The sequence below is a fragment of the Mugil cephalus genome, chromosome 4, assembly GCF_022458985.1.
Source record: "Mugil cephalus isolate CIBA_MC_2020 chromosome 4, CIBA_Mcephalus_1.1, whole genome shotgun sequence".
Lineage (NCBI taxonomy): Eukaryota > Metazoa > Chordata > Actinopteri > Mugiliformes > Mugilidae > Mugil > Mugil cephalus.
This window is the reverse complement of record NC_061773.1, coordinates 1381385-1406612: the sequence shown is the minus strand read 5'-3', so window position 1 is coordinate 1406612 and position 25228 is coordinate 1381385. Positions and strand designations below refer to the sequence as shown.

Sequence of the window (25228 nt, the reverse complement as noted above, 5' to 3'; positions counted from 1 at the left end):
TTTATCAGTGGTTGCAGATAGCTCCTGCACAGTGGAGGCCGTGATATGGAGGACTTTCCCCTTTAATCACCAAACCTGGACGCTGCAGAGGAAGACGAGGGGAGGTAAAGGAAGGATGCACTGGCCAATAAGCAAAGACGGGAAGGATAATAAGACAAGAATGAAACCCTTCCTGTGGCCACCACTGAACTAGGACTGTGGATCAATAGATCACAAAAGGCAAATGCACTTGATAGTTTCATCCGCCCTTACAAGGGAGTGCTGTTCGCTGAGATTGCCAGTCTTGCTGACTGGGCTTCTTGCTTCTGTAGAGGCCACAGATTCTCTTTCACATTATCACTGCCTCTACACAGGAGCCTGGCTGCTCCACACCTATGCACAGCTAAGGGTACTACAGCATGCTCCTGCCCTTTTTCTCTCCACTTCCTGTCCCCTCCTGCTGTCTTCTGCCTTTTCTTCTTGTTCCTCCTTTACAGCTATAGGAAGGGCAGAAGCTAGCCTTGTTTATGATTCACTAAGAAGAATGCATACATATCTTACATGCATCAACGACTAGGATAGAAACTAAACAAAAATAAAAATGAACTATTATCTATATTCTAATGGAGATACAGTTACAGTGTGTAAGCAAACATGGCAATGAATAATTTATCCAGGTCTCCATTTTACTTAAATATCCACGTCTACAGTACAATTGTTTTTACCTATAAAGGTCTCCTGCCATCTTGACAGAACAAATGTCATTTAAAATGCACTGTGCCCTGAACAAATACAGTTAGCTGTGATAGCATAAAAAAATAAAAACCAATTGTGTCGTCTGCTCCAGCTGTTAAATTACATTTATCACGCATTAATGCGCACAATTAATCAACAATGCACAAACTAATATGAGACTTAACTGCTGCCCAGAAACTGCATTACACAGCAACCTTGCAGCGTTGCAGCAGCAGAACAAGAGAATGTCCCTCTGCCTCAGCTGCTTTCATTATACAGGTGTAGTAAAAAAGAAAAAAAAAGAAAAGAAAAAAAACTCACAGGCTTATATAATTTTACCGTGTACCCAAATAATGCAGAAACTGTTTCTAAGTCTCAGCATCGGAGACAAAAAAAGTACTAAAAATGCCTCAAGGTCATGTTTGCTATTATGATACTTGTACAGAGAGTGCAATAACTTCCATTGTGCTTGAACTGATATGAGATATGACAGGGATGTGCAATGGCCCATATGTATTGCATGCTTGGTTTACAGTGCAGATGATTTGACATGACAATAAGACATACTAAGATTTAAAGGTGGTTTTGAAAATTGAAAGGCAATGCTCTAAACTACAGTAAAGAAGATGCAGTGTGAGTCACAGTATAATAACTCACTTTCTTGTTCAGATAGTATGGGTCCAAATCCTCCAGTGGTGTGGCCACCATTCCATCAGGAATATCTCCGTAGATGAACGGCAGGCTCTTCCCAGCCTCCAGGTCACTGTTGGGCTTGGGCTCATTGTCGTCAGATGTGTCACGGTGACTACTGTCCGATCTGGGCTTGGGTGGCTTCTTGTTCTTCTCTTCGTTGATGCGCTTCTCGATATTAGCGAGCGACTCAGGGGTGAATTTCTTGAAGCTGTCAGGTCCTGGGGGTGCAAGAAGGGGTGCGGCCATGTTTTCATCCTGCAGCTATTTCCTCTTTATTTGTTTTCCATCCCAGACATCCAGCTCTGAGAAGAGGAGATGGATACAGAGTGATTAGGAGTGGGAAGAGTGAGGAAAGCCACTGAGCGAAGAGAAACGGAAAACAAGAGAAAATCCCATAAAAACGTAATCCTTTAAAATTAGTTTTTCATTTGTTATTATTTTATTAATAACACAAAGCAGGTAATAAAGGGTTGATTGAAGGTATGATTGAATAACTTATATCCTTTATTGGATCCTGTCTTGCTCAGAGCCTCACAGTTATAATTCACTAGATCTGCAGGAGAAAGCACACAAAGCAAAATAAAGCAGAAAAAAGTGCAAACATTTGAAACATGGGCCAGTAGGCACTATTTCTGCTCTCTCCATCAACCTTAATGACTAAGGAACGATTCTGGATGCTCAAAAGCTAAGCTCAGGCATAGACAGCTTTCAATTCCCTTTTGCTCTCACCTCTGTGACCCCAACTTCAACACACCGAGGACACCCGTCAAATATTCTCTTCTTTTGTTTATACTCAAAGATGATGGGTAATATTTATCTCTCAAGATACATATCCGTATACTGCATGCTGTGCAGCATTTTTGAATACATGGTTAAAGTTCCATGTTGTTGTGGAAACCCTGACACCCTACAACATGAGTCGGTAGCACTACTGGCAGAACAGACACCCAGGTATGTAAGCTATGCAGCTCCCAATTAAATGTTTTGATGTAGAAACAATAGGCTTTGGCCAGGCTAAGCAAGCAAGTAAACAAGCTGAAGAGGCCCAGACATCTCTCTTGTGAGAGTAAAGCTGGGCAGGACTTGGCTAACAGGCCGGCCAAAGAAACTTAAGTTTGATTATAAGCCATTATTCACTGATCCAAACTGCAGAAGAAGCAAATGAATTAATGCGACTTGGAAATTCAAACTCAGAATTTGTCAACAATTTGTCACGCTGAGCTGACTTCTAAAATGCATCAACTTTTAATGGGGATAATAGCACTTTATGTTGTTTTCTGCTGAAACAACAACGTCCATCTACAGTAATAAAAAAAAAAAAAAGCAAAAGAGGCACAAATGTCCCCAGATTTGACTTACATCCAAAAATAATGATCAAAGCCATGAGTATATACAGAAGAATTTGTAAAGAAATGATTTACAAATATTATTCTGGACTGATGAATTAAGGATATTCTGCAAATTACTGCAATGTTATTCAATGAATGAGGAATTGAAAGACAGTCAAACTACAGTTCAGACAGTTTGGGATGAGTAACATTCAAGGGAGCAATGACAAGAATACAGACCTGGAGATGAATAAATGGGAAAAAAAAAAAAAAAAAGAAGTCAGAAGAATTCCACGGGCAGAGACGTTATCCAACAACAACCCAGTTCCTTCGAGAAAACGGAGGGGGTTGAAGTCCGATTCAAGTAACCCAGCACAACCTCCAAGTCTCCTTCCACCAGTGCTACATTAATTGATCCGTCAAGGTGATTCAAACCGGAATACAATAGCATGACCAGCAGTGTATGGACACTTTACACATAACGCAGGGAGAGCCGAAATGAAAGGAGAGAGAGGCGGAATTTCTGCAGATGCTGCTTTATGTTTTCGATCTCCACTGACTCGCTGGGTCATGTGAGAAGAACTGAATGAAATGAAACACTTAGGCTAGAGGTTTTAATTGGAAAAAATGCTGCTCGGGCCACTCTTGCATCATTTACAGAGAATCCTAAAAGCGCACAGGGCTGGCACGGATTCGATTAAAACCCGGTTTCTTGGTTCGGATAAATCCGTTTTGAGTTTGGTAATTTTTTCGGGGTGGCAAGGAATACTAACAACTCCGACAACAAACAAGAGATAAGCTTTTGAATGTCCTGTTCAGCGGAGTGAAGCGAAGTGCCGTGACGCTGCGTCCTCTGTGCGGAGAAAAGACATCCAAACGCACCGCAGCCGCACTCCAGGAACAAACAAACAAAAGAAGAAAAAAGCCTTTATCCAGCTCCACACACTCTGCTGATGACCTGACATCTGATGGAGACTATGTGCTTGCTAGGAGGAGGCGTAAAGGCGTAGACTTGCATCAGAAGTCACATGGGTCCGCACAGAACTTCATCCTTCATTTCCTGCAGATGCCTTTAGTGCTGCCTGCCACTAAATATCATCTGAGCCCAGATATAGAGCATCACAACAGAGCCATGTCCGGCATCACTGAGCAAATAAACGGCCGGGGCCTCAAATGACCCCTCACATCACTGTGGATGTCGATTTCAAGTTAAGTTATGTCATAATGACTTAAATTTCGATGAGCTATGATCAAAGGAGAGATGAGGGAGGAAGAAAGAAAGCTTGTACATGGTGTAGCGCCATTAGGCAGCCATATAGTGGAGCTGAACACTGACAAAATACATATCTTCTTGGAGATCAGCGTTTCTTTGTGACAGGAAAACCACCCGCACCCCCACATGATGTGTCTTAACGCTGTTATGAAGTGCTCTGTATAAAGTCCACTGTTTTACACCGAGGCGCGCCGCTGTTCTATAGGGCCAAAGCCTAAAATACTGCAGTGTGGTTTATTGCTGCTATAGGCTGTAACTAACTCCTAGTAGGTCAGTTGAATGCACAAGTCCTGACAACTCATCCCTGGCCTGAGCTCAGTACAAAGCCAGCTCAACCCAATTTACACAGCAGAGAGAGTGAAATTATTTACAAGAAGGGGAAAAAAAAGGAAACCAGAAACTAAAAATGGCCTTGATGCTATATACCACACCCGTATAGATAATGACTAGGCGACATAGATCGGAGACTGCTTGTGGTGCCGGTTTACATGATGTGAAATAGCTGTTTTTTCCATTGGTGAGAGACTATGTGAAAAGACCAGAATAAGGTGCCGCGGTGCCTTCTGAGGACTGCCAAACTAAAGACGCACCTACATCCTCACGCAATACAGTCTCCAAAGAGATTGCAAGAAGGAAGGAGGGAGAGGGGCATAGATAGAGGGAGAAAGAGAGAGAGAGAGAGAGAGAGAGAGACAGCGAAGAGAGTGGGGGTGGGGGGTAAAACTACCCATAGTTAGAAAATAATGGTGGAGAAAAAACTGCTGCCTAAAAATGATTTTTGCGAGCGACGCATTAGTCCTGCACACATCCAGCATCCAGCCCCGGCTGCTGTCGGCGCTTAGAGAAGTTTGACGTGGTCTCACTTCTGTATCCCATATGCGTATGTTTCATAGTCTGACACAGGGAAATGTCATTCCATGCAGCGGCAGGCCAACTCCCCAAATAATCTCCGGTCTCCCTAATTTCTACCGTGCAGCACCACAGATTCGCGTTTTCGCCCCTTTAAAAATCCCATCTTTCCTACTTCTGCCCACTGCCTCGCTATCACATTAGCCCATGTACTGGCAAAGAGCCCTTCACAGACGCTAGGAAAAGATGCTGAGGAGAGAGGGACCGCTCTGCGGCACTGGGATGCAGTCAGTCGACAAAGTGGGACTGAGATCCATCCCGCGGCGGAGAATATCACACAAAGCAGAAAACAGATTGTCTACTTACTTTTTCTCGCATTAACACAAATCCGGACAGCTGTCACTGAACTGCAGATGTAGAAAAGAGTCGGGAGTAACTGCGGCTGTCGCCATATTGTTGCTGCTATCTTCCTTCCCAGTGCGTGCGGCTACCCTGCATAATTGATGACTCTCAGCAAATTGTTAGGGAGTGTCGGTAAATGCCTTTAGTTTCAATAACGGACAAGAGACCGCAGCATCGTAAGCATAAAAAACACTGTTACAACAGTCAGTGATATTCCGGCAGAGGCTGGTATTGCAATTGCCTGCATATGTGTTTTGATCTTGATATTTTTTATACAGAAGGAAATCTACGTGGATGTAAGATTTAGATTTAGACCTGGAGTTATCGTCATACACATTCGATGCAACTCTGGGGCTATAATGAGAGTTTATGCAACCTTGAAATTGCAGTGGTGTTTAGCAATGGTCTAAACATTAATTTATGACATTGTTTTAAAACTGCTATGTAAAAAAAAAAAAAAAAAAAAAAAAAAGACTAGACCAGGTTTGTCACAGGTTGAGTCAGAAAGGATAAGAAAACAAACAAAAAACTGTAGTGTTATTAGTCGGGTGCTTACTTCAAACCACCAGTCTGGAACCACTACCACCAGTATTCCTAATATCAATAATGTACCTATATTGTATTTTACGTTGTCATGTTGTATTCAAATGTCCCAGCAACCCATGAGAGAAGCCTCCCCACTACTTTTAATGTTTATACTTGTAAAACTTAAAACTCTGTGATTGTTGATCAGTCACATTAGTCCTGAATTTAAAGTCAATAAAATAAATATTTGGGCAGTTTAGTGATGAGGAAAAATATAGCATAACTATAGCAGATTAATGAACTGGGTATGAAACAGAGCTGTGTTTTTCCCGGTAAAATAACATATGGGTCATTAAGTTCACTGGTTCTTAACTTTCTCTGTGTGTATTTACAAACAAATGGTCATCCACATTTAGTCACTGAAAACAATCATTTTGGCTTATATTAGTATAAATTAGTCTATTCAAATAGAGGGAATGAGGACTTCATAAGGGCTGTTTGTTTTTTGTTTTGTTTTTTTGACTGTATTCCAACAATGCCTCTATCTGGTGGAATATTGAAGAACTGCACCTTAAAGTCATTCAGCTGTGGAGCAAAAACACAGCCATATAAAGAAACAGTGACTGTCCAATCACTGGGTAGCAGGACTTTGACACTTTGCCTGTTCTGCCTCTGTATCATGGGAGATTTGAACATCTCAAAGTTAATGACAACTGAACAAACTTCACTGAATATAAAATATAGTGGTGTTCCTCTAAGTGGTACTCAACAGACTGTGTCAATGACTCATTTAATTCAATTAATTAATCTAGTTTCATTTAAAGGTGCTGGCATTGCAGGCAATGTGAACACAGTAAGGTGGACTCAGGTTAGGGGACTGATTTGGCCAGTAATACATTCTACTACTCTACATGTGGTAGTCTCACCAAACTAAAATTGGATGGACTATAGTGAAGACCACAGAGAGTAAGGACCACCGCTATAAATGCCGCTTCATTCAGTAAAACAGAACAGGCCATCTTTAGTCTGCTAAACAAAACAAACCATTAAAAGAGACCAAATCAACAGTTTTTTATGTTCTGAGAAAAAGAAAGTACGCATTAGTAAGCTCAGTGGCATCTACTGACAGACGTGGCCGATTGCGGGTTACTTTGTACGGTAAAGACATTTTGCCTGATAAAGTATAATGCTCAAAGAATTGCAACACAGACTTTCTATCTGCGACTTGTGCTATAGACGCATCTCATCATTTCATGTTGCGTTAGCTGGAAAGGAAACTCAAATTTTATTGCATATAACTGTTATAGTTTTTTTTTTTTTTTATCTTTGTACTGATACTACTTTTTATTGCTCCCAAACCAAAGAGTTGCCAAACTGTATTTTATTGGTTTTTACTGGACAATGACAATAAAACTTCGTGTTCAAAGTACACTAAGCTGGAAGGTGCTATCAGAACCACTGAGGTTTGCCCAGTACTTCAGCCCCAGCTTAAGGCACCTTAACTATTAGTACATTTGTCCCTATTTTAATTATATCTCTTCACGTCGAGTTTATTGTCACTTCTATATTATAAAAACATTCAGTGGTGTGAAATACTGTTTCTCCTTGTCCCACTGTGCTACGTATACACTGACAAGATTCACACAATAACTACAAATATTGCTGCACTACCATATGTACTCGAGAACATATGACGACACAGAATACAAAAATAATTTTTCAAACGGAAGATATACAAAATTTCATTTTCCTTTAATTATACAGTGAATGTACATCTCCTGAAAAAAATTAAGAGACTAGTGTAAATTATTCTGAAATCATCACCGCAAACACTTCTACATGTACGGCAGCAATCCCATTACAGTGTCTGCTGAATTCCAAGACAAGCACACTACTTCTACTTAATAAGGTACTGATTAGGTGGTCACCGAAGCCAAATCTTATATAACGAGGAAAAGTATATGAAAAAAAAACTCTGCTGTGGTCACTACTGTCCTCTTACAATCAGACCAGCTTGATGCTAGTAGTGCTAGTAGTACCTCAAAAGTAACTGGAATAAAATAATAATAATAATACTAAAAAAAAAATTTTAACCATGCGAAAATAGTTGAAAAGAAAAGGCAGAGAGAGAGAATGAGCATCAGGTTGCTTCCATCCTTAAAATGTCCAAGATAGCACTTCATAAGAACGAGGTGAAGCAGTAGACACTGGGGACAACAAAGCCACAGAGTGGCAGAGGTTAGAAACGTCTCTTCACTGACCATCAACTCATTCCAATGTTACTCAGCAACCGTACGATGACATCAAGCGACCTACAAAAAGAATGGCAAATGGAAGCTGGGGTAGAGTGCACAAACGGTTCAAAACAAGCTCCTAGGGGTGCATGGGCTAGAAAAAAGCCCTTTGTCAGTGAGAAGCAAAGAAGAGTCAGACCATAGAGGAGTGGATTATGTCATTTTCTCTGATCAGTCCAATGTTCAGCTTTCCCAACACCTGGTCGTCTAATAATGTCTACAAGCCAGAGTGTCTCTCACCCACTGTGAAATTTGGTGATGGTCTCCAGACCTGAACCCCATTAAAAACCCCTGGAACGTGATCAAGAGGAAGATGGAGCCAAGCCATCAAATTAGACGCATGAAATCTGTGATTCTACTAAATATTGATTTCTAAACTCTTCCTAAGTTTAAACATTAGTATTCTGGTATTTAAAATGAGTATGAACTAGTTTTCTTTGCATTATTTGAGGTTAGAAAACACTTTAGCTTTTCGGGAGAAGAGAATATTTTAATGTGGAAGTTGGGAGAAATGTAGTCTATTCAATAAAAAATAAGTTAATTTTAAATAGTTATATCAGAGAAACTGGTAATTTTGCAGTGGTCTCTGATTTTGCACACTGTTATTGATATTTACAACTATACAGGATAACTGTATGTTTAAAAGATACCTAAACAATGAAAGAATCAATGAATTCAATAAAAACAAACTATACATATTGTAATTCTATCCAAAAGGCCAAAGAAAGAAAGAAAGAAAGAAAGAAAGAAAGAAAGAAAGAAAGAAAGAAAGAAAGAAAAATGATATGTTGACCAGGGGGCTTTACTAGTGGAAGCGGACAAGCAGTGCTTCTCGGCCTTTACTTTGAAATTGCTTCCGGTACTTCCGTTTTGACTGCCTTTAAGTACGTTGATGGACTATTACTGACGCCACTGGTCGCCGCCCGCCACAGGTCGCAAAATGACTTTATTCATGAAATTTTGGTCTTCAGTTGTCAATGCCTTGTGTCTGCCTCTTCACGTGATCCACGCGCTCGGTCTGTATGAAATATACAAACGTATCTTCCCAATTTACTTGTACCGGATATCGATATGTTACAACAAGAAAATGCACGATAAGAAGAAGGAGCTGTTTCGCAGTCTGTCAGAGTTCACGAAGCCAGGCGGGCGGCTCACCATTCTGGAAATCGGCTGTGGCACCGGCGCTAATTTTGAGTTTTATCCGCCCGGCTGCAAGGTGATCTGCACCGACCCGAACCCGCACTTTGAGAAATATCTGAAGAAAAGCATGGGCGAGAACGACCAGCTGACGTACGAGAGGTTTGTGGTGGCATCCGGGGAGGACATGGGGTCAGTTGAGGATGAGTCGGTAGACGTTGTCGTCTGCACCCTGGTCCTCTGCTCTGTCGTCGACGTTCAGCAAACCCTGCGGGAGGCTCATCGCATCCTCCGGCCAGTAAGTGGTCACGACACCCCGAGCGATCTGCTGGTTGGACTGCTGCTCTAGATAGAAGAGCCGTATTTAAGTGTAACTTGTGGATTAATCATTCACAGTAAATTAATGAACTCACTGATCAGACATGGTACAGACATAAATATTTAATATATTAAATATATATTAAATATTTAATATATGCACACACTTGTACAAATGGCACAGGGATTGTCTTCAGTTGTCACAACTTTTAATAGGACGTAGGTCTAAATTAAAGTGAAGTGCTGTTAAAGGTGTGCAGCGGCAGTGTGTCTTTTAACACGTTTTAACACAAGGCCCAACTGAAAAAATGTACCATGAGTTCAGCTAGTTAGACTCTAAGTTAGATTTAGACTTTACTGAATCACAAAGGATACTGCTTGGTCATAGTAGCTCAGTAGCACATAAAAAAACTCTAAATAAATAAAAATATATAAACAAAATTTGCATGCATACAAATCTACAAGGAATAGAAGTAAATATATATTATTTACATAGGAAGGACAAATGAGGTGTAGCAATATGGATAGAGGAGCATTGACATGGCAAAGGTGGAGTTATCTGTTACGGAATGGTGAGATGTTTTACAGCGCGATTGAGTTGAATTTTACTTTACTATCAGACAGTCTTCTGGGACATGTGTGATCCCTGACCAATAGGAAGACTCCTGGTATTCCTGACTTTAGAAAGTGTGTCCTTGATTAGGGACCTTGATTTTAAGTTACCAAACATGTGTTTGGATGAACAAACTAGTGTTAAGCTAGCCATGGAATAGTTAAAGACCAAGTTGTTGACGTCATGGTACAATATTTGCCTGCCTATTGCACTGCGAAATGAATGTAGAATGTAAAAAAATGGTATAATGTAGTATATATAATATATTTAATACGCAATTAACTGCTGAAGCTTCATAGCTGTATCTAAAATATATTACCATATATAATATTTTCTGATTAATAGTTATGTTATTTTTCTATGTCATACAGCGCGAGCCAGTAAAACATTTATAAAATGCATCTAACTTTTTATGCCTATTGTTTTTAGAGGATAGACTTATTCATCCAAAATGTATAACCTGAGTTGTATAACATGCTATTCCTTGGCAAAATGTATTTATTTATGGCTGTTGAGTTATTATGATTTTTGTGTCTTTCGTCATAACAACTTGTAGTGTCTGCTCTAAAACCATTTAGTTTAGATGAGCTTTGAGAAAGATTTAACTTTCAGCAGATGGATATGAAAACGGCCTTTTATATGATGCCAGGCTCTGGATTTACAATGACTCCTTTTGTATAGTAAAGTTCAAACATCCAGGAAAAATGACAATGAACAAAAGAGCAGGATTATTTTTGAGTTCAAGCCAATGTGTTAGATCATTTGGTTTTCTTAGGAATACAAATTGAAAAGAAATGCAACTGGAACTAATTTTCTCCAACATGCTGATGCAAAGCAGAGAAATGATCCCCTATACATGCAGCTAGGCTATTAATTATTTGAAAAATATATATATAGTTAAAATTTGCAAATTGTTCTCTTGCAGGGTGGAGCTTTATTTTTCTTGGAGCACGTAGCCGCGGACCCCTCGACCTGGGTCTACTTCTTCCAGCATGTTGTCCAGCCTTTGTGGTATTACTTCGGCGACGGATGCGAGGTCATCCGGGAAACGTGGAAGTATTTGGAGGACGCTGGATTCTCTGACCTCAAACTGAGACACATCGAAGCACCCCTCACAGCCTTAATCAAACCGCACATCATTGGCTATGCCGTGAAATAGATGCTGCCCGATCAGCCTTCTAGAAAGCCACAACTGTAAACCAGTCTGTCAACATGCCAAGCATTTAAATGCCTCTCCTTTTGTGATAACCACTGGACACCAGTCACTTTGAAACTAATTTTATTTTTGTATTGGGGAAGTTATGTTATTTTGTAGAAAACACCACATGAAAACTTCACCTAGATGACATACAAAGCTAATTTTGTATACAGTTGAAGTGACAATTATGTCTTGGTGTTACTTTGGTCCTCACCCCTCATCTCCAAACTGCTTGCTAATAAAATTATAGAGCACTTCCTATTGTGCCAGTCGTTTGTAGCTTTTCTAATAACTCATTAAGTTTGTGTCTTTTGCTGTGACTGAGTCAAAGAATGTGGTTTATTCTGCAGCATGATTTGCTTTAAAGTCAAATAAATGGGAGAACATGGCCTTATTTCTCAAGTCTACTTGCGCCGCCGTGTGGCCAAATTATACACTGATGGTCAAGTATGAAGAAAGTAATCTCGTGATCTTCTTAAATCCGTGCTGAGGTGTCCTAGGAAGCCTGAGAGGAAAATGACGTCTTGTCTTATCAAAGTGTGCAGATTATTTTGCTTAACGTTGACTTTACCCTTAAAGCTGATGGAGATCTTAGGCCTGTGTGGTGTGTACAAACGCCTCTTCCCCTTGCTCGCCTACAATATAACGTTTTCATACAACGACAAAGTGCACAAAATGAAGAGGGAGCTTTTCCGGAACGTGGGCAAATTTGCAGACGCCGACGGCACGCTTCGCCTGCTGGAGATCGGATGCGGCAGCGGCGCAAACTTTAAATTTTACCCGTATGGCTGCACCGTGATCTGCACCGACCACAACCCGCACTTCGAGAAGTACCTGCGGATGAGCATGGACGCAAACAAGCATCTGACTTATGACGGCTTTCTAGTCGTCTCTGCGGAGGACATGGAGGAGGTAAAGGACGAGTCTGTAGACGTTGTTGTCTGCACCTTGGTCCTGTGCTCTGTCACCGATGTCAAGCTGGTCCTGCAGGAGGCCCGACGAGTCCTCAAAACAGTGAGTCCCGGTGTGGTGATAGGTACGCCGATTAGCCATAACATAATGACCCTAATCCCATTTTTTTTGTTTGTTTGTCTTGCCAGTGCGCTTCCATGGTCAATACAGAGTGTTCCATACAAGCTGTATATAAACACAGTCGCACATTCCCGACCATGATGTGGGGATAACTCACCTATGCGCGTCCTTTAACGATTGTGTAACAACACATTTGATTTGTTTGATTGAAAAAAAACTTCAAAAACCCGGGTCTTCAGAAACAACCACAGAAATGGCTCCTTGTCTTCCTCCAGTTAACCAGTTTTCTTTCCTTGGACTTCCTTTGTACTGACCCCTTCGGACTGGGAACACTTAACAAAAACTGTAGTTTTGCAGGTGCTCTGTCCCAGTTGTAGACTATATCACAATTTCTCACATCTTTCCACTGGCATTTCTTTCAACATCAACTTTAAGGACAAAATGTTAAATTTCCACCTCATTTTCCCTGTCAGTCTTCAAAATGTTATGATAGATTACCATCATCTGTCAGCCTATGTGCACCCTGCAGAATCACACGAAGCTTAGTGGCACTGGCAACCTACCAATAGTGATTTGATAGTGCATTTACATGATTTTATTCCCCAAATAAAGTTCCTTCCAAACCCAAGTTAACATGCAATGCACCGGGGAGCTCTGAGGGAAATCTGCAGCTTTGCTTGGATGGTAGTCCATAAACATGACCACTAATTTGACTGATTTAATGATTTGTTTTTCTTGGTTCTCTCCAACAGGGTGGAGCCTTCTACTTCATGGAGCACGTGGTATCAGACCCCTCCTCGTGGATATACTTCTTTCAGTATGTGTTTGACCCACTGTGGTATTATCTCGGTGACGGTTGCACGATTACCAGAGCAACGTGGAAAGACCTAGAGGCGGCTGGTTTTGCCGAACTTCACATAAAATATTTTGAAGCTCCAGAGGTCACTTTAATGATAAGGCCACATATCATGGGATATTCTATTAAGTAACTGTAAGGGATATTGGACAGGTTGTACTGCAACTTGTGGGCTGTGAAAATATTTTCAGTGGGCTTGTATTTTTACTGGCTGCTAACCAGCAACAATTTCAGTGGTCTATTTGTAGTTCACACAGACATTACCAAAACACTGGATTCAATTTGAGGCCGCATGGGGTCATTTTAGCGAAAGCAGTTGATCTGCAAGCACATAAAAACTCTGAGTTTATTTGCAAAATTTAATAAAGAATAAACATTTGCATCAGTGGAGAAAACAACAAAGACAATTTTGAGAATGATGAGCAGAAAAGGAAAAGGCCCTGTATTGTCTATTCATAAATAGGGAGAGCCTCATGTTATCTTTTGTCCTTGTAGCTGTTTGTTTACTCACATTGCACAGATATGTGCCGCAAACAGCACAGCAGTGACTTTGCTGTGCATATGGACACTTCCTTGGTTCAATCTGAACATTGTGCAGGTTCCTAAAACAACATCAGGAGAGGAACAAATAGATAGTTATGTGTCTATGTTCCACATATTCTGTCAAGTTACCATGTGCACATACAACAACCAGCACTGTTCATGGTTCTGATCCATTGTTTTGAAGACAACAGTTGTTGAGACACAATATGGTACGATGCCCCAAATGATGTAGGCTACGTGTTTATTTCGTTATAAAGTGGGGAATGGAAGACAACTGTAGACGCATTTTAATGCTAGTTGTCAATACATGGAGTCCCATGCAGGTTAAATGTGGCCCAAGGATTAGTGAGATTACAGTGCATGCACCCTGTAGGTAAACGGGATATGTTCACATTTCTACTTACAGTAGCCACAATAAACATATTTGAGTGAAAATATATTTATTTACTTACAGAATGAGCAACGTTTCATACACTGTTTTGTTCTTCTCTCCCTCCCCTCCCAAGAAGTACATAATAAATATTACCTGGACACTGTGCTTTTTTCCCTGATTGTCTAAATATCTGCCATGAAACACCCCAACAGGCCACACTTAATGGCATCTTTTCCTGTTACCCTTTATATTCCATTGCACAAAAATAAGGAATGACAATTGTAACATCTCCTTACAGGGAAATGAGGGGAATTGCTGGTTGACAGAATAAATTGAAGTTCTCTCTGTGTTGTAATCAAAGCAGTCAAAAATCTGTAGATGGTAGATAAAAACCTCCAACAGCAACATTTTTAAAAACACAATCAAAAAAAACAAAAAAACAAAACAAAACAAAAAAACATTTAGAAACTGAGACTCCGCGTTAAAGCTCACAATTTCAAACCTCCGGGTATTAAAAATGTACACAACTATAAATGTTATAGCATTAGCAAATTTTTAAAAAACAGCAGGTGGAAAAATGGCCAATTTGTTTTTATTTGTAAATCTCACTGCCATAAGTCACATTTATATCAAATAGAGTAAAAAAAAAAAAAAAAAAAAGAAGAAGAAGAATAATCTCAGCCCGAAATGAAGTGTTCCCAGAAACCCCATCACGTCCAACTGGCTGAGCTGTGCCACTGTCACACTATCTCTCAATCCTCGAGCTCAGACAGACAAGTTATCCCGTTTTGACACAATAAAGATCCTTTAAAGTTTTGAGTTCTTCAATCAGAGTTTTGTTTTGGTTCTCAAGAACAGCGACACGGTTTTCCAGACATTTAACATATTCCTTTTTCTTCCGTCGACACTCGCGAGCTGCCTCTCTGGAACAGGGGAAGAAATGTGCAACTGTTTGTCCAACTGAAAGATTATGTAATGAGGCCACCCACAGAATATCACAGTGTACCGAATATCAAAGCTGTAACATCAACCTACATATTATATCTTGACACAGGATTTCACTCAGTGCTAAACAGCAGTAAAAAGAAATATTTAGGGTCTTAGGGTCTGTAAACTGCAAAGAGGTTTGATTAAGATCATCATTGACCTGTTCACTTAAATATTCATTACCAAATACCCAACTAAAGACATGAAAATGACGCTTCTCAAAGATACTTTGATGCTTTCTGACTTTTACCCAGAAATAAAGTCTTACCTGTTTTTCGCAAGTCTGATCTCTCTCTTCATTGTTGGATCATCACTCTTAGTCTGGGACAGTCCCACAGGAGACGTCATGACTACAGTCTGAGGCAGAGAACTGGATGCGGACGCTGTGCGGATCTGGTACGTCTGCATTTCTCCTCCTGCACCTGAGTGAAACACAATGGTCATTAAATAACAACAGCCTGCTCAGGTGTTGTATGAGCTCATACCAGCTCACACACTCATCACTTGAGAGGTCTTTAAACACAAACATACAAACACACCACACTGATCATTAACATTATGACAACCGACAGGAGAAGTAAATGACATTGACCTTTGTGTGGATGTTACTTCAACATGTAGCGACATGTGCTTATTTAAATGCTTTACTTGTATCTTTGAGCAAACATACTTGGCCAATAAAGCTGATTCTGACTTATTTCCATTCTTCTTGCCTCACTGAGAACAATTTAATTAAAGTCCCATGAGAGGCACAAACTAGTAATTAATGAGGACATCCTTCTACAAATAACAATCCTTCTGATTAATGAAAAAGAAAAATAATTGAAAATCAATGAAATAAAGAAAATAGAAATCAATGAGCTGTGTTGGGCAGGTTACTACAGTTAAGAGGCTGTATGCAGATAAAGTACAAGATTTAGTTTGAAGATTTTCAATCACAAAGACACCACACAGCAGTTTCTTCATCTGCGAGTGGCATTTTTACAGCTCTGGAAAGCTTCCAAAAAAGCAGCCTATCTTGAAACTTGTTGGAATTAGAAAAATGGTCCATGCCCGTACGAGGTATTCAACCTGGTATGTGTACTTGCCCATACTTCTACATTTCATATTGAGTTTTTCTCTAATCTCAATCAAAGGCGGGTCACAAAACAGCTGAATGCATTTTATATGGTTGCCGGGCAGTTATTTTGCCAAAATCCCATTCAATTCGTTTTCAATTCAATTTTATTTATATAGCGTCAATAACAACACTAATTGTCTCAAGACGCTTTACAAAATCCAGCCTGAAACCTCCAGAGCAGCCTGAAGGCAACAGCAGCAAGGAGAATTTCCCTTTTAATAGGAAGAAATGTTGAGCACAACCCAGCTCCTATGGAGGGAACCTTCTGCCTAAGGCTGGCAGGGTAGAGATAGAAAAGAGAGAGAACAGCAGGAGAAGCAAGAGAAACAAACATCTGTCATAAGCCCCTTTCACATCACATGCAATACCCAGGTCGACGGTCAAATGACCCGGCAATCGACCTGGGATTTTATTGGCTCGACTCCAATCTGAACAGGGATGCCACATGACCCACTAATTTACACCATAACATTGATGTACCTGCTGTTTTTGAAAAACAGTAGGTAGATACATACATTTGGCTAAAGCAAACACGTAGAGACTCTTTGATTAGCTCACCTTGTACAACAACTTGATTGCTCGGCACCAGTATCTGCTGGCCATCAGGTGTCTGCGCATACTGAAGGATGGTGGTGCCTTGCTGGGATCCACCAGAGTTGGCCATGGTTACGGCCTGTAATCCCTGAAGGCCTTCGGACCCTGGAGATGCCAGCTGGATTGCGCCATTAGCAGCAATGGTAACTAGAATAATCACACAGTTGGCATTAGAACTGGGAAGGACAGGTTAAAAATAAAAAAATAAATAAAAATTTATGGGGTATTTCATTTTATTATTAAAAAAGTAACAATGAAATAATCACTTTTTTGTGCCATTTTTAATCCATTTAAGACAGGTGACTGGTAAGTATAATAACATGGAAGCATACAATACATAATCATACTTAATAATCCTGATTATGTGTGTTCCCTTTGCAGAAAAACAAAATTGATCCTTTCAATTAGTAAGATATGCAAACAATTGTCAATTAAACCCCAGATTTTTGATAATGCAAACAAATGGGAAATGGCTTGTACTTATATTCTAACTTAGTCTAAGCACTATTTCATTCAACCATTCCCTGTCAGTTTCAGTTTCTAACATAAGAACAATTCCACAAGTAGACAGATGAGGGATCGAAATCAAATGCTGTAATTATTGGACAACCCACTCTGCTGACTGAGTCAGAGCTGCAAATAAAAGCCAGCTCCAAGATATAGGAGTCCAAGCTTTTCCCTTGCAACAGGGGGATAGATGCAATGTAAATATACAACAACAATATTCTTGTTATGTTTTTTTTTTAAACCTAGGCTTTGTTTCTTTTCAGTTCTGTATGAGTCTCTAATATATTTTGTGTTGAGGGGACATTAAGACAACATTACTTGAGTTGATGATGACCTGTTACCTTAAAAGCTTTCCATAGTAACAGCTCTCCTGCTGATAATGTTACACCTGAATACCCCCTAACAAGCAGAAGAGGACATTCTGGCTGTCGCCATGGTCTGCAAGGCCGATAATGTACACTTTATTCAAGACTACACAATCTTGACTTATTTAACTTCTGTCAACTCAAGAAACTAGTGGGCTTTTATTGGAAAGAGATACAAGATGTGTTGGATTTGTATGAACAGTTAAATGTATTAACTTTAACAGGACAAAAGGGGGTGGTCATACCATAGTTGAAACTAAAATATGATGTTTTCTATACAAGCAGGCTTTAAATAAAGTGCATTATGCTTCTGTAGTTAAAGTAAACAGTGGCCCCAGGCACTATTTGAAGAAATATGATATATCCCATTTGAAGGCATTTTCAATTTCTTGACTTTGATGCTTGCTCCTTTTTCTGGAGATACTTACTGTACTGGCCGCTGCTGGTCTGGTAGATTGGGGTGGTTGGTACTGTAACACCTGTGACTACCGTGGATACCGGACTGTTATCCTTTCCCTCAATGTGAGACACCTCCTCTGATGAAAGCTCGTTTAGGATTTTTCTACACGTTGAGAAGGGAAAGGTTCCTTGGATTACAATTTGTATTTATTAAATGTGAAGTGTGTTCTTGTGTTTTTTCAGTGTTTGTTCTTATACCTGTACGATGGCCGTCTTGCCAGTATTTCTCTGGTCTTCTGAGCTGCTGCTCCACTGTCTGATGAGTCCTGTGAATCGTCGCTGTCTGTATCCTGGGCCTTGTAAGAGGAAAGATGGATTAAAAGATGCACATGAGTAATTGTACAAAATGCTATACTGACAGTTTATGATCAAAATGATTGAAAACAGAGGCTGTCATTTAAAATCATTTACTATACTCCCACAAAGGTCTTACCTGTGCATTCTGCACCTGAGGGGACTGAATGACAGATGACTGTGCAGACTGGATCACTCCTTGAACCTGAAACTGACCACCTGGCAGTTGTACAACAGTGACAGCAGAACCACCCAGTGACATCTAGAAAAAATAAAATTGACAACATACTGGACATTCATATGCTGTGTGTGTGCATATACGTGAGCTCAGAATCACACTGAAATTTCCCACTGGTTTTAAGTAAAAGAAGTTAAAAGTAACAAAAACTATCAAATTACAAGAAGGCACTCTTGTTTACTCCTGGTTTTGCTGTGTGTTGAACTGAGATATTTACTTGCTTGCATTCCTCCGCAAATTAAAAAAATGGATTTGAAAAGCTGAGCAGCCATTTGCCTGAGACCATGAGAGAGACCATGTCGTGGTTACTTTGAACTGCTTTAAGTTTATTGCTTGAAGACTTACTCTATTGACAGTCAAGAGTAACCGTGTGTTACTTTTGCAAGATAAATAGTGGAGATTTTTTTTAATGAACACCATAAACACAATCATATCATCTCACTATTTGGTGAGATAGTGGCTGTAATCTTCAGTGTCGGTGTCCCATAAAAGTCTGTATCACTAGATGTCAAAAGCAGAACTGATCCTGGGTGCACAATCCTTAAAAATCTAATTTTCTGAGGCCAATAACTGGTGGATCGATTGTAAGTAATTGCATGTTAGGGTTTGAACTGCTATCAAGATTTGAACCCATAAAACTTAACACTCTCTTGAACTCAGTGTTTCTTCTACAGACAAGATATGGATCCATCTTGATTTTTAATCTGTGGGTGAACAAATGGGTTGTGTCTGTGTTTTTCTTTTTTAAAAGGTAGACAAATACACCTGCAGCTGAGAGAATAAGACAACATTTGACTTGTGCTTTCAGAATGACACGTGGAGCTACTATGCCAATGTAGTACCTTTTTATTATTACTTATTTAAATGGCATTTTAAAAGGGGGTGTTTTAAGTTACCTGTTGTGCTATCTGTGAGAACTGAGAGGCTGTGATGGTAGTGGGAATGGTTGCAGTCTGTGACTCAGTGCCATTGCTGCCCTGCTGTACTTCTTCCATAGTAACTGGGAAGAAATAAATCAATATTACCTGTTTTACAGTGGTTCTAGGGCTGAGACTGCCTGCCTGTTAATATGCTATAATCACTCCACTGTGGCCTGCACACTTCTTGTGTTACTAGATATTTTTTGCAACAGCATGAAAGCGAAATGGGTGCGATATCAAATCACACTCTCACTTGAGACAATTGTTTATTCAGAAGTTTAAAGCAGGCGAGTTCAAGCTAACGAAAAAGTCAACTTCCTCTTCAATCGTGTTAGCCTGTGCAAGTTAACATGGAGTTGCGAAACATAGCTAGGCCCAACGGTCAACACTCGTTAGTTTTCCCGCCCTCCATTATTTAATGCTTAAATTTAAAGTATGCAAATTCACAAGAGCAAAAAAAATCAAAGTAACACATATGGTGTGAAAACGTAAGACAAGCTAGAGCGCCAGAGCTTCTAACGTTCCCGCTGCTAGTTTACGGAGGCTAACGTTCGGTCAAACTGGACACCAATCCGTTAAAAGTGTTTAAAAAACAGCCGTTTTAATAGCAACATGCCGGGCAATTTTAGCCGCTCCCGACTCACAGGATGGAAGCGCTTTTGTCTCAATGAGCAAATATGTGCAACTCTGTCACTGGCACGCAAGTTACCGCGTCAATAGACGTCAGCGATACGGGGAGCCATTAAGCTAACTACACCTTCCCTCTTCGTCAAAGCGGCGACGAGCAGACGCGGCCGCCATTACCGCCGCAGCGGAGCAGAGGAGCGCAGTACTACCGCTCGATGAGGCACTCTTTACCTTTTCAAAGGAAGCGTAACTGCTGTCGTTCACGGCGTGGTTGACTTCGGACAATTCGTGAATATGCTTTTAATCGGGAAGCAGCCCCGAAAAAGTTACTTAGCAGCGATGGCTAACAAGCTAAAAACACAAAGATGTCAGCTTAAAAAAAAAAAAAAATCCGCTGACCAGTTTCAAAGGAAATGGGCGGTGCTGCTACACAGAGGAGCGCTACGTATTAGCTTCTGTAGGTTGTGATTGGTGGAAAGAGTTGAGCAGGCAGTAGACACAAAGCAACTGTTACAAGTTCATTTCAGAAGTGCTTTAATTTTTATTTTCTACCTCATTGTTGTACTTAGCACATTTCATTGGAGAACATACTGTTCTTTCTGCCGTCTCTGTTCTGCTACACAGAGAGGATGAGGAGGTCGTTTGTCCCTCAGGCCATAAGAATCTACACATCTGTGTGTAAACAACAGGACAAACGTCAACTGTTAATACATATATTAGGAAGGTAGTCATAATGTTATGCCTGATACATGCATTTCAAAGCCAAGATCCATGCTTACTCAAGACTTTACCCTCACTTGATCATCTTATAATTTATGATGTATTATAGAAGCCAACACACTTATTCATTGCTACACCACAAATGTTACTGTAATAACGCAAATTCACAAATATCCACACCTCCGAACTGATTAAATGTTTCTGTTTATTCCGTATTACTTATACACAAAGTATAAAACAAAGTACAACAAACCAAAATAGAAAATAAGTGAGAAAGGGGGAAGGGGTGTACCACCTTGATTTATTATTTTTGAAACTATACGAATTAAAACACCTCCTCACACCCTCCTGGAGCAAGTTTAGATTTCACCAAGTAATTAAAATACAACATACTAAGAGTGCATACACAAAGTATTGACAGAACAACTCAAGAGATGAATACCGTTTTTAAGTACACTACTGGTTAAATTTCATCAGTTAGTCCTAGTTATTACAAAAAAACAACAACAACGTTTTAGCATCATGTTTACTTCACCAGACTGTGCAAGCTTTGAAATTAAATTGCACCGTCATTGGGATTGCATAGTGTGTAAGAACTTTGACAGAGAAAAAGAGTGGAAACCAGAAGAAGCCCTTGTAGACTTCCCAGCGAAGCAGGTAGATGGTAGATGGACACTGGTTATCAGTTAACCTCTCTTTCTGATCATCAGGTTTGCAAGGTCTGCTGTAATTACAAGGAGATTCATTTTGACAGATGTCTACATTTTGTGGGTTCTATTCACAGATTGCACCAAGGGACCGCCTGGTCCATCCCTGTGTTATGAGTTTTGTCCCTGAATAGTTTCATACATATTTCTCTCTCTCTCTCTCTCTGTCCTCCATTTGTGCCCCCAGACAAGATGTGCCTCAAGCCAATGTCTCCCTGTGCTTGGCTGAGTCATGCGAACATTCTGCTGCAAATGTATGATGCAAGGTTAAAGCTGAGACGAAGTGCTATTAGACATTTTACTTCTTAAAATTAGAACTGCAGAAAACCAACCAACCAAGTCCAGCAGTATGTATAATATATATGTATAGTATAGTTGTCCACGAACCAGAGGGTTAGCGGTTCGATCCTCGGAATGTGCCACATGCCTAACTGTCCTTGAACACGACACTGAACCCCCAGTTGCTCCCAGTGCAAATGGCACTGGTGTGTGAATGTGTGTGTGTTTGTGTGAGCGAATGGGTGGATGTGTCTGTGAGTGTAAAGCGCTTTGAGTACCAATAGGTAGAAAAGCGCTATTTAAAAGCATGACCATTTACCATTTACCATATATATACACACACACATACATACATATATGTGTGTGTGTGTGTCGAACACACTCAAGGGAGAGAGGGGAGAAACCTACTAAGTACCATTAGTGCAAAGTGCAATAATTAAATGGTCATCATTCCTTTTTACCTTAAATGATTTAAGACCTTTTTAAAATTGTGTTTGGCATGATTGAATGTTATGATAGGACAACTGTGAAAGTCCAAAAAGAACAAAGCTATTTACATGCTGACATTAAGGGTTCATCACTGAACTACAGTATAATCCAAGAACTTAAAAATGATGGCGAGGAGCACAAGGAAAGCACAAGATTGCAGGAAACCAAATAGATGTTTGCAAATATATCTCTTAATGGAATTATTTTAAAAACCCTTTATACATTATTTTTTTATTTGCCAATCACAGACATTTAAAACCTGGCTCAGCTTTGCAAACTGCATTCGCAAGTGCTTAGAAATCCAGTGACTGAAAACAGGAAAAAAATCCAGGTAAATGATGACCTGCCTCACAGTACCAACAACAAGGCTTTTGTATCTCAGAGTAACTATTTACAAAGTTGCACAAAGACTGAATGAACTTTTCAGTACTGAGAGGAAAAGGGCCAAGCCATTAAACACGTGCTATTATGTAAAACCAAGAAGGGCATGGCTGTCCAGCGTTACAAAGGACAATGGAGAATGGATCATAGATGAACAGCTGTGGCCTGCTTTTTTTTTTTTTTTTTTTTTTTTTACAAAACAACCTGGTAGCCTGAAAACAGTCATAACATAGGGCTTAGTCTTGATTTCTTTCTTTTTTTTTTAATTTCTTTTTTTTTTTTTTTATTACCAGTGGCCATTAGGAAGGTTTCCTAGCATAAACAGTGACAGTCTTCCCAGGACACTCTCAAAGCCACTTCAATCAAGAGTCTTCAAAATAATATACGCTCTATTACGTGTAATGCCTCGTTGTTATAATAAAATAGATGATTTGTTTGAGAAAGTGCAATGTTATATCTGTCCTGGCTAACACGTTTTATTTATTTATCTCTACCCTCAGTTATATAGCTCTTGTCTTTCTTCAAAAAGACTTTCAAAACTGTTAACTCTTATTTACATTATCTTCTTTCTGCTACTATTATAATCTCCCAGCTTGGTTAACTATCCTGAAACCAACTGAGAGAGGCGCATTTATACATTTATACAATTAAAAATATCTATACAGCAACACACAGTATCTAAAATACAATGAGGCCCTTGTAGGTACAGTACAGAATATGGCCTCTTTCCTCTTATACCTTTGGATATCTGTCAGGATTTCCTCTACTGGTCAAACCCAAAGGAGAATAAACAGCCACTAATAGTGAATTCAATAAAAATTAAGATAGGAATGTATGGCTGAAGTTTTATAAGGCAGGAAATATATTAGGGAGGAAAATCTATTTGGCTTTATTATCAAGGGGGAAAAATATAAGCTTCTGTAAATAATGCACACATGAAACTGTTCCACCCTGTAGTTCATCCATGTTGGTGAGAAATGGGCTCAGCACATGCGTTTGTGTGCGTTTGTTTGCAAGCTGCATGTAAAAATATTTTCAAGTTGCTGATTTCAGTTTAGTAGCTCTGTGTGGACACGAAAGGGAGCGTGTTTGTTATAACTACAGAATAAGAAAATGATCACAGACTAGACTAGTACAGTATTCATTATAAAGTGGTCCTTTTGTTAGTGTTGTTTTGCCCTTTCTCCAAAAAAACAAACAAACAAAAAACAAATTAAAATAAGTGCAGCAGGGACTTTTTTTCATTGCAATGTGCAGAACATGTCACCATAGTCCCATCTGCAGAATTATATTTATAAAAACACAGTGAACAACTCCAGACATGGCAGATCCAATCACAGACATGCAGTAGCCACGATATGCTGGTGTCACACAGGGCTGGGCGTCTGTACACGTGGTTCATGCATTTGCTTTACACCCTCTGCCAAGTCAGTGCACGGGATGATGGCGCAGAACACTCAACAAGCTCAGAATGCCACGAGCACTCACATGTTGTAAGCAACATAGATAGGATCTAGCTGGTCAGCGAGGAAGGAGTCGCGGAGGTGCATGCGTTGCTTCTCCCCTCTGGAGTTGATGGGTATAACCCCGGGGTCCACGATAACCACTACACCCACGATGAGGTGGTGCTCCTCCAGGACCACGTTGGTTATCAGAGGCACCAGGTCCAGCGCATCCTGCTCTGAACCACACAGCTCCGACACCACCACTAGCAGGTTGGTCCATGTAAACACAGCACTAAGAGAAAAGAGGTATAGGAGAGATCTCTGGTTAAAGTTCACAGAAAGAATAACTGATTTGATGAAGATGTTATGACTAAAATATATCATTTGTTTAGTTAGAGTTTAACCTGAGAGATACATCGATCAGGTGTAACATTATGACCACATTCTTAATATTGTGTAGGTCTTGCTAGTGCCTCCAAAACGGTTATCATCAGAGAATGGACATGGGTCTTCTGAGGGTGTCCTGTGGTGTCTGGTAAAGTAATGTTGTTAGTGGGGGTGTTTGGGTCCTTGGGTCGAGGGGAGGCACCTCTGTGGATCATCCCACAGATACTTGATCAGTTTGGGATCTAGTGAATTTGGAGGCCAGGTCAACACCTTGTGCTGTTCTTCATGTTCTATCTAGCTATCTTTCTGAGAACCAGTTTAAGTTTTATACTGACAGTTTGAGGACATTTGTGTAAAGTGCTCCTCAGGCACTTTACACAAGCAACACAAGGCATTTAGTTTAGTTTAGTTTAGTGTGTGTGTGTGCGTGCGTGTGTGTGTGTGTGCGTGTGTGTGCGTGTGTGTTTGTGCGTGTGTGTCTGTGTCAGGCTGCATCCTGCTGGGGATGGCTGCTGCCATCAAGGATTGTCATTACTATGGGGTTGGGGTGTTTGGTCCAGA

General features: G+C 40.1%; 5 protein-coding genes across 16 annotated transcripts in view; 2 read left to right on the top strand and 3 right to left on the bottom strand.

Annotated features, from left to right (window-relative positions):
* The window catches only part of scn8ab (sodium channel, voltage gated, type VIII, alpha subunit b), a 43844-nt gene extending 38397 nt beyond the window's left edge, over window positions 1-5447 (bottom strand). For 2 of the 5 annotated variants that reach the window (XM_047582244.1, XM_047582240.1), the window contains exons 1-2: window positions 5224-5446; window positions 1372-1709 (exon numbers count right to left, since the gene is read on the bottom strand). In XM_047582244.1, the coding sequence (XP_047438200.1) occupies window positions 1372-1653 (282 nt within the window). In that variant the 5' untranslated portion in view covers window positions 1654-1709; window positions 5224-5446. Of the gene's footprint in view, window positions 1-1371; window positions 1710-2975; window positions 3699-5223 lie in introns of those variants that run through there. The other 3 variants (XM_047582241.1, XM_047582243.1, XM_047582242.1) reach the window with 3 other exon arrangements.
* Window positions 5448-8958: 3511 nt separating this feature from the next.
* Window positions 8959-11603, top strand: mettl7a.1 (methyltransferase like 7A, tandem duplicate 1). The gene is made up of 2 exons (XM_047583996.1): window positions 8959-9513; window positions 11072-11603. The coding sequence occupies exons 1-2, from the start codon at window positions 9019-9021 to the stop codon at window positions 11303-11305; spliced, it is 729 nt and encodes a 242-aa protein (XP_047439952.1). The 5' UTR covers window positions 8959-9018; the 3' UTR covers window positions 11306-11603.
* Window positions 11604-11755: 152 nt separating this feature from the next.
* Window positions 11756-14598, top strand: LOC125007277 (putative methyltransferase-like protein 7A). 2 transcript variants are annotated; one of them, XM_047583994.1, is made up of 2 exons: window positions 11756-12358; window positions 13129-14598. In XM_047583994.1, exons 1-2 carry the CDS (start codon window positions 11861-11863, stop codon window positions 13363-13365), a joined length of 735 nt encoding a protein of 244 aa, XP_047439950.1. In that variant the 5' UTR covers window positions 11756-11860; the 3' UTR covers window positions 13366-14598. The 2 variants fall into 2 exon arrangements, with proteins under 2 accessions (XP_047439950.1, XP_047439951.1); XM_047583995.1 differs by having other exon boundaries at window positions 11756-12380; window positions 13129-13264.
* atf1 (activating transcription factor 1) lies at window positions 14199-24344 on the bottom strand. Of its 3 annotated transcripts, XM_047583991.1 has the most exons (8): window positions 20491-20661; window positions 19609-19712; window positions 18614-18736; window positions 18379-18476; window positions 18150-18283; window positions 16814-16996; window positions 15404-15557; window positions 14199-15071 (listed from the first exon to the last, which is right to left on the bottom strand). In XM_047583991.1, the coding sequence occupies exons 2-8, from the start codon at window positions 19705-19707 to the stop codon at window positions 14927-14929; spliced, it is 936 nt and encodes a 311-aa protein (XP_047439947.1). In that variant the 5' UTR covers window positions 19708-19712; window positions 20491-20661; the 3' UTR covers window positions 14199-14926. The 3 variants fall into 3 exon arrangements, with proteins under 3 accessions (XP_047439947.1, XP_047439949.1, XP_047439948.1); XM_047583993.1 differs by lacking the exons at window positions 19609-19712; window positions 20491-20661 and adding an exon at window positions 24324-24344; XM_047583992.1 differs by lacking the exon at window positions 19609-19712 and having other exon boundaries at window positions 20491-20659.
* dip2bb (disco-interacting protein 2 homolog Bb) overlaps window positions 23090-25228 on the bottom strand; it is a 39855-nt gene continuing 37716 nt past the window's right edge. For all 5 annotated transcript variants that reach the window (XM_047583986.1, XM_047583989.1, XM_047583987.1 and 2 more), the window contains one exon: window positions 23090-24572. In XM_047583986.1, coding sequence (XP_047439942.1) covers window positions 24320-24572 — 253 coding nt within the window. In that variant the 3' untranslated portion in view covers window positions 23090-24319. The remainder of the gene's footprint in view (window positions 24573-25228) is intronic.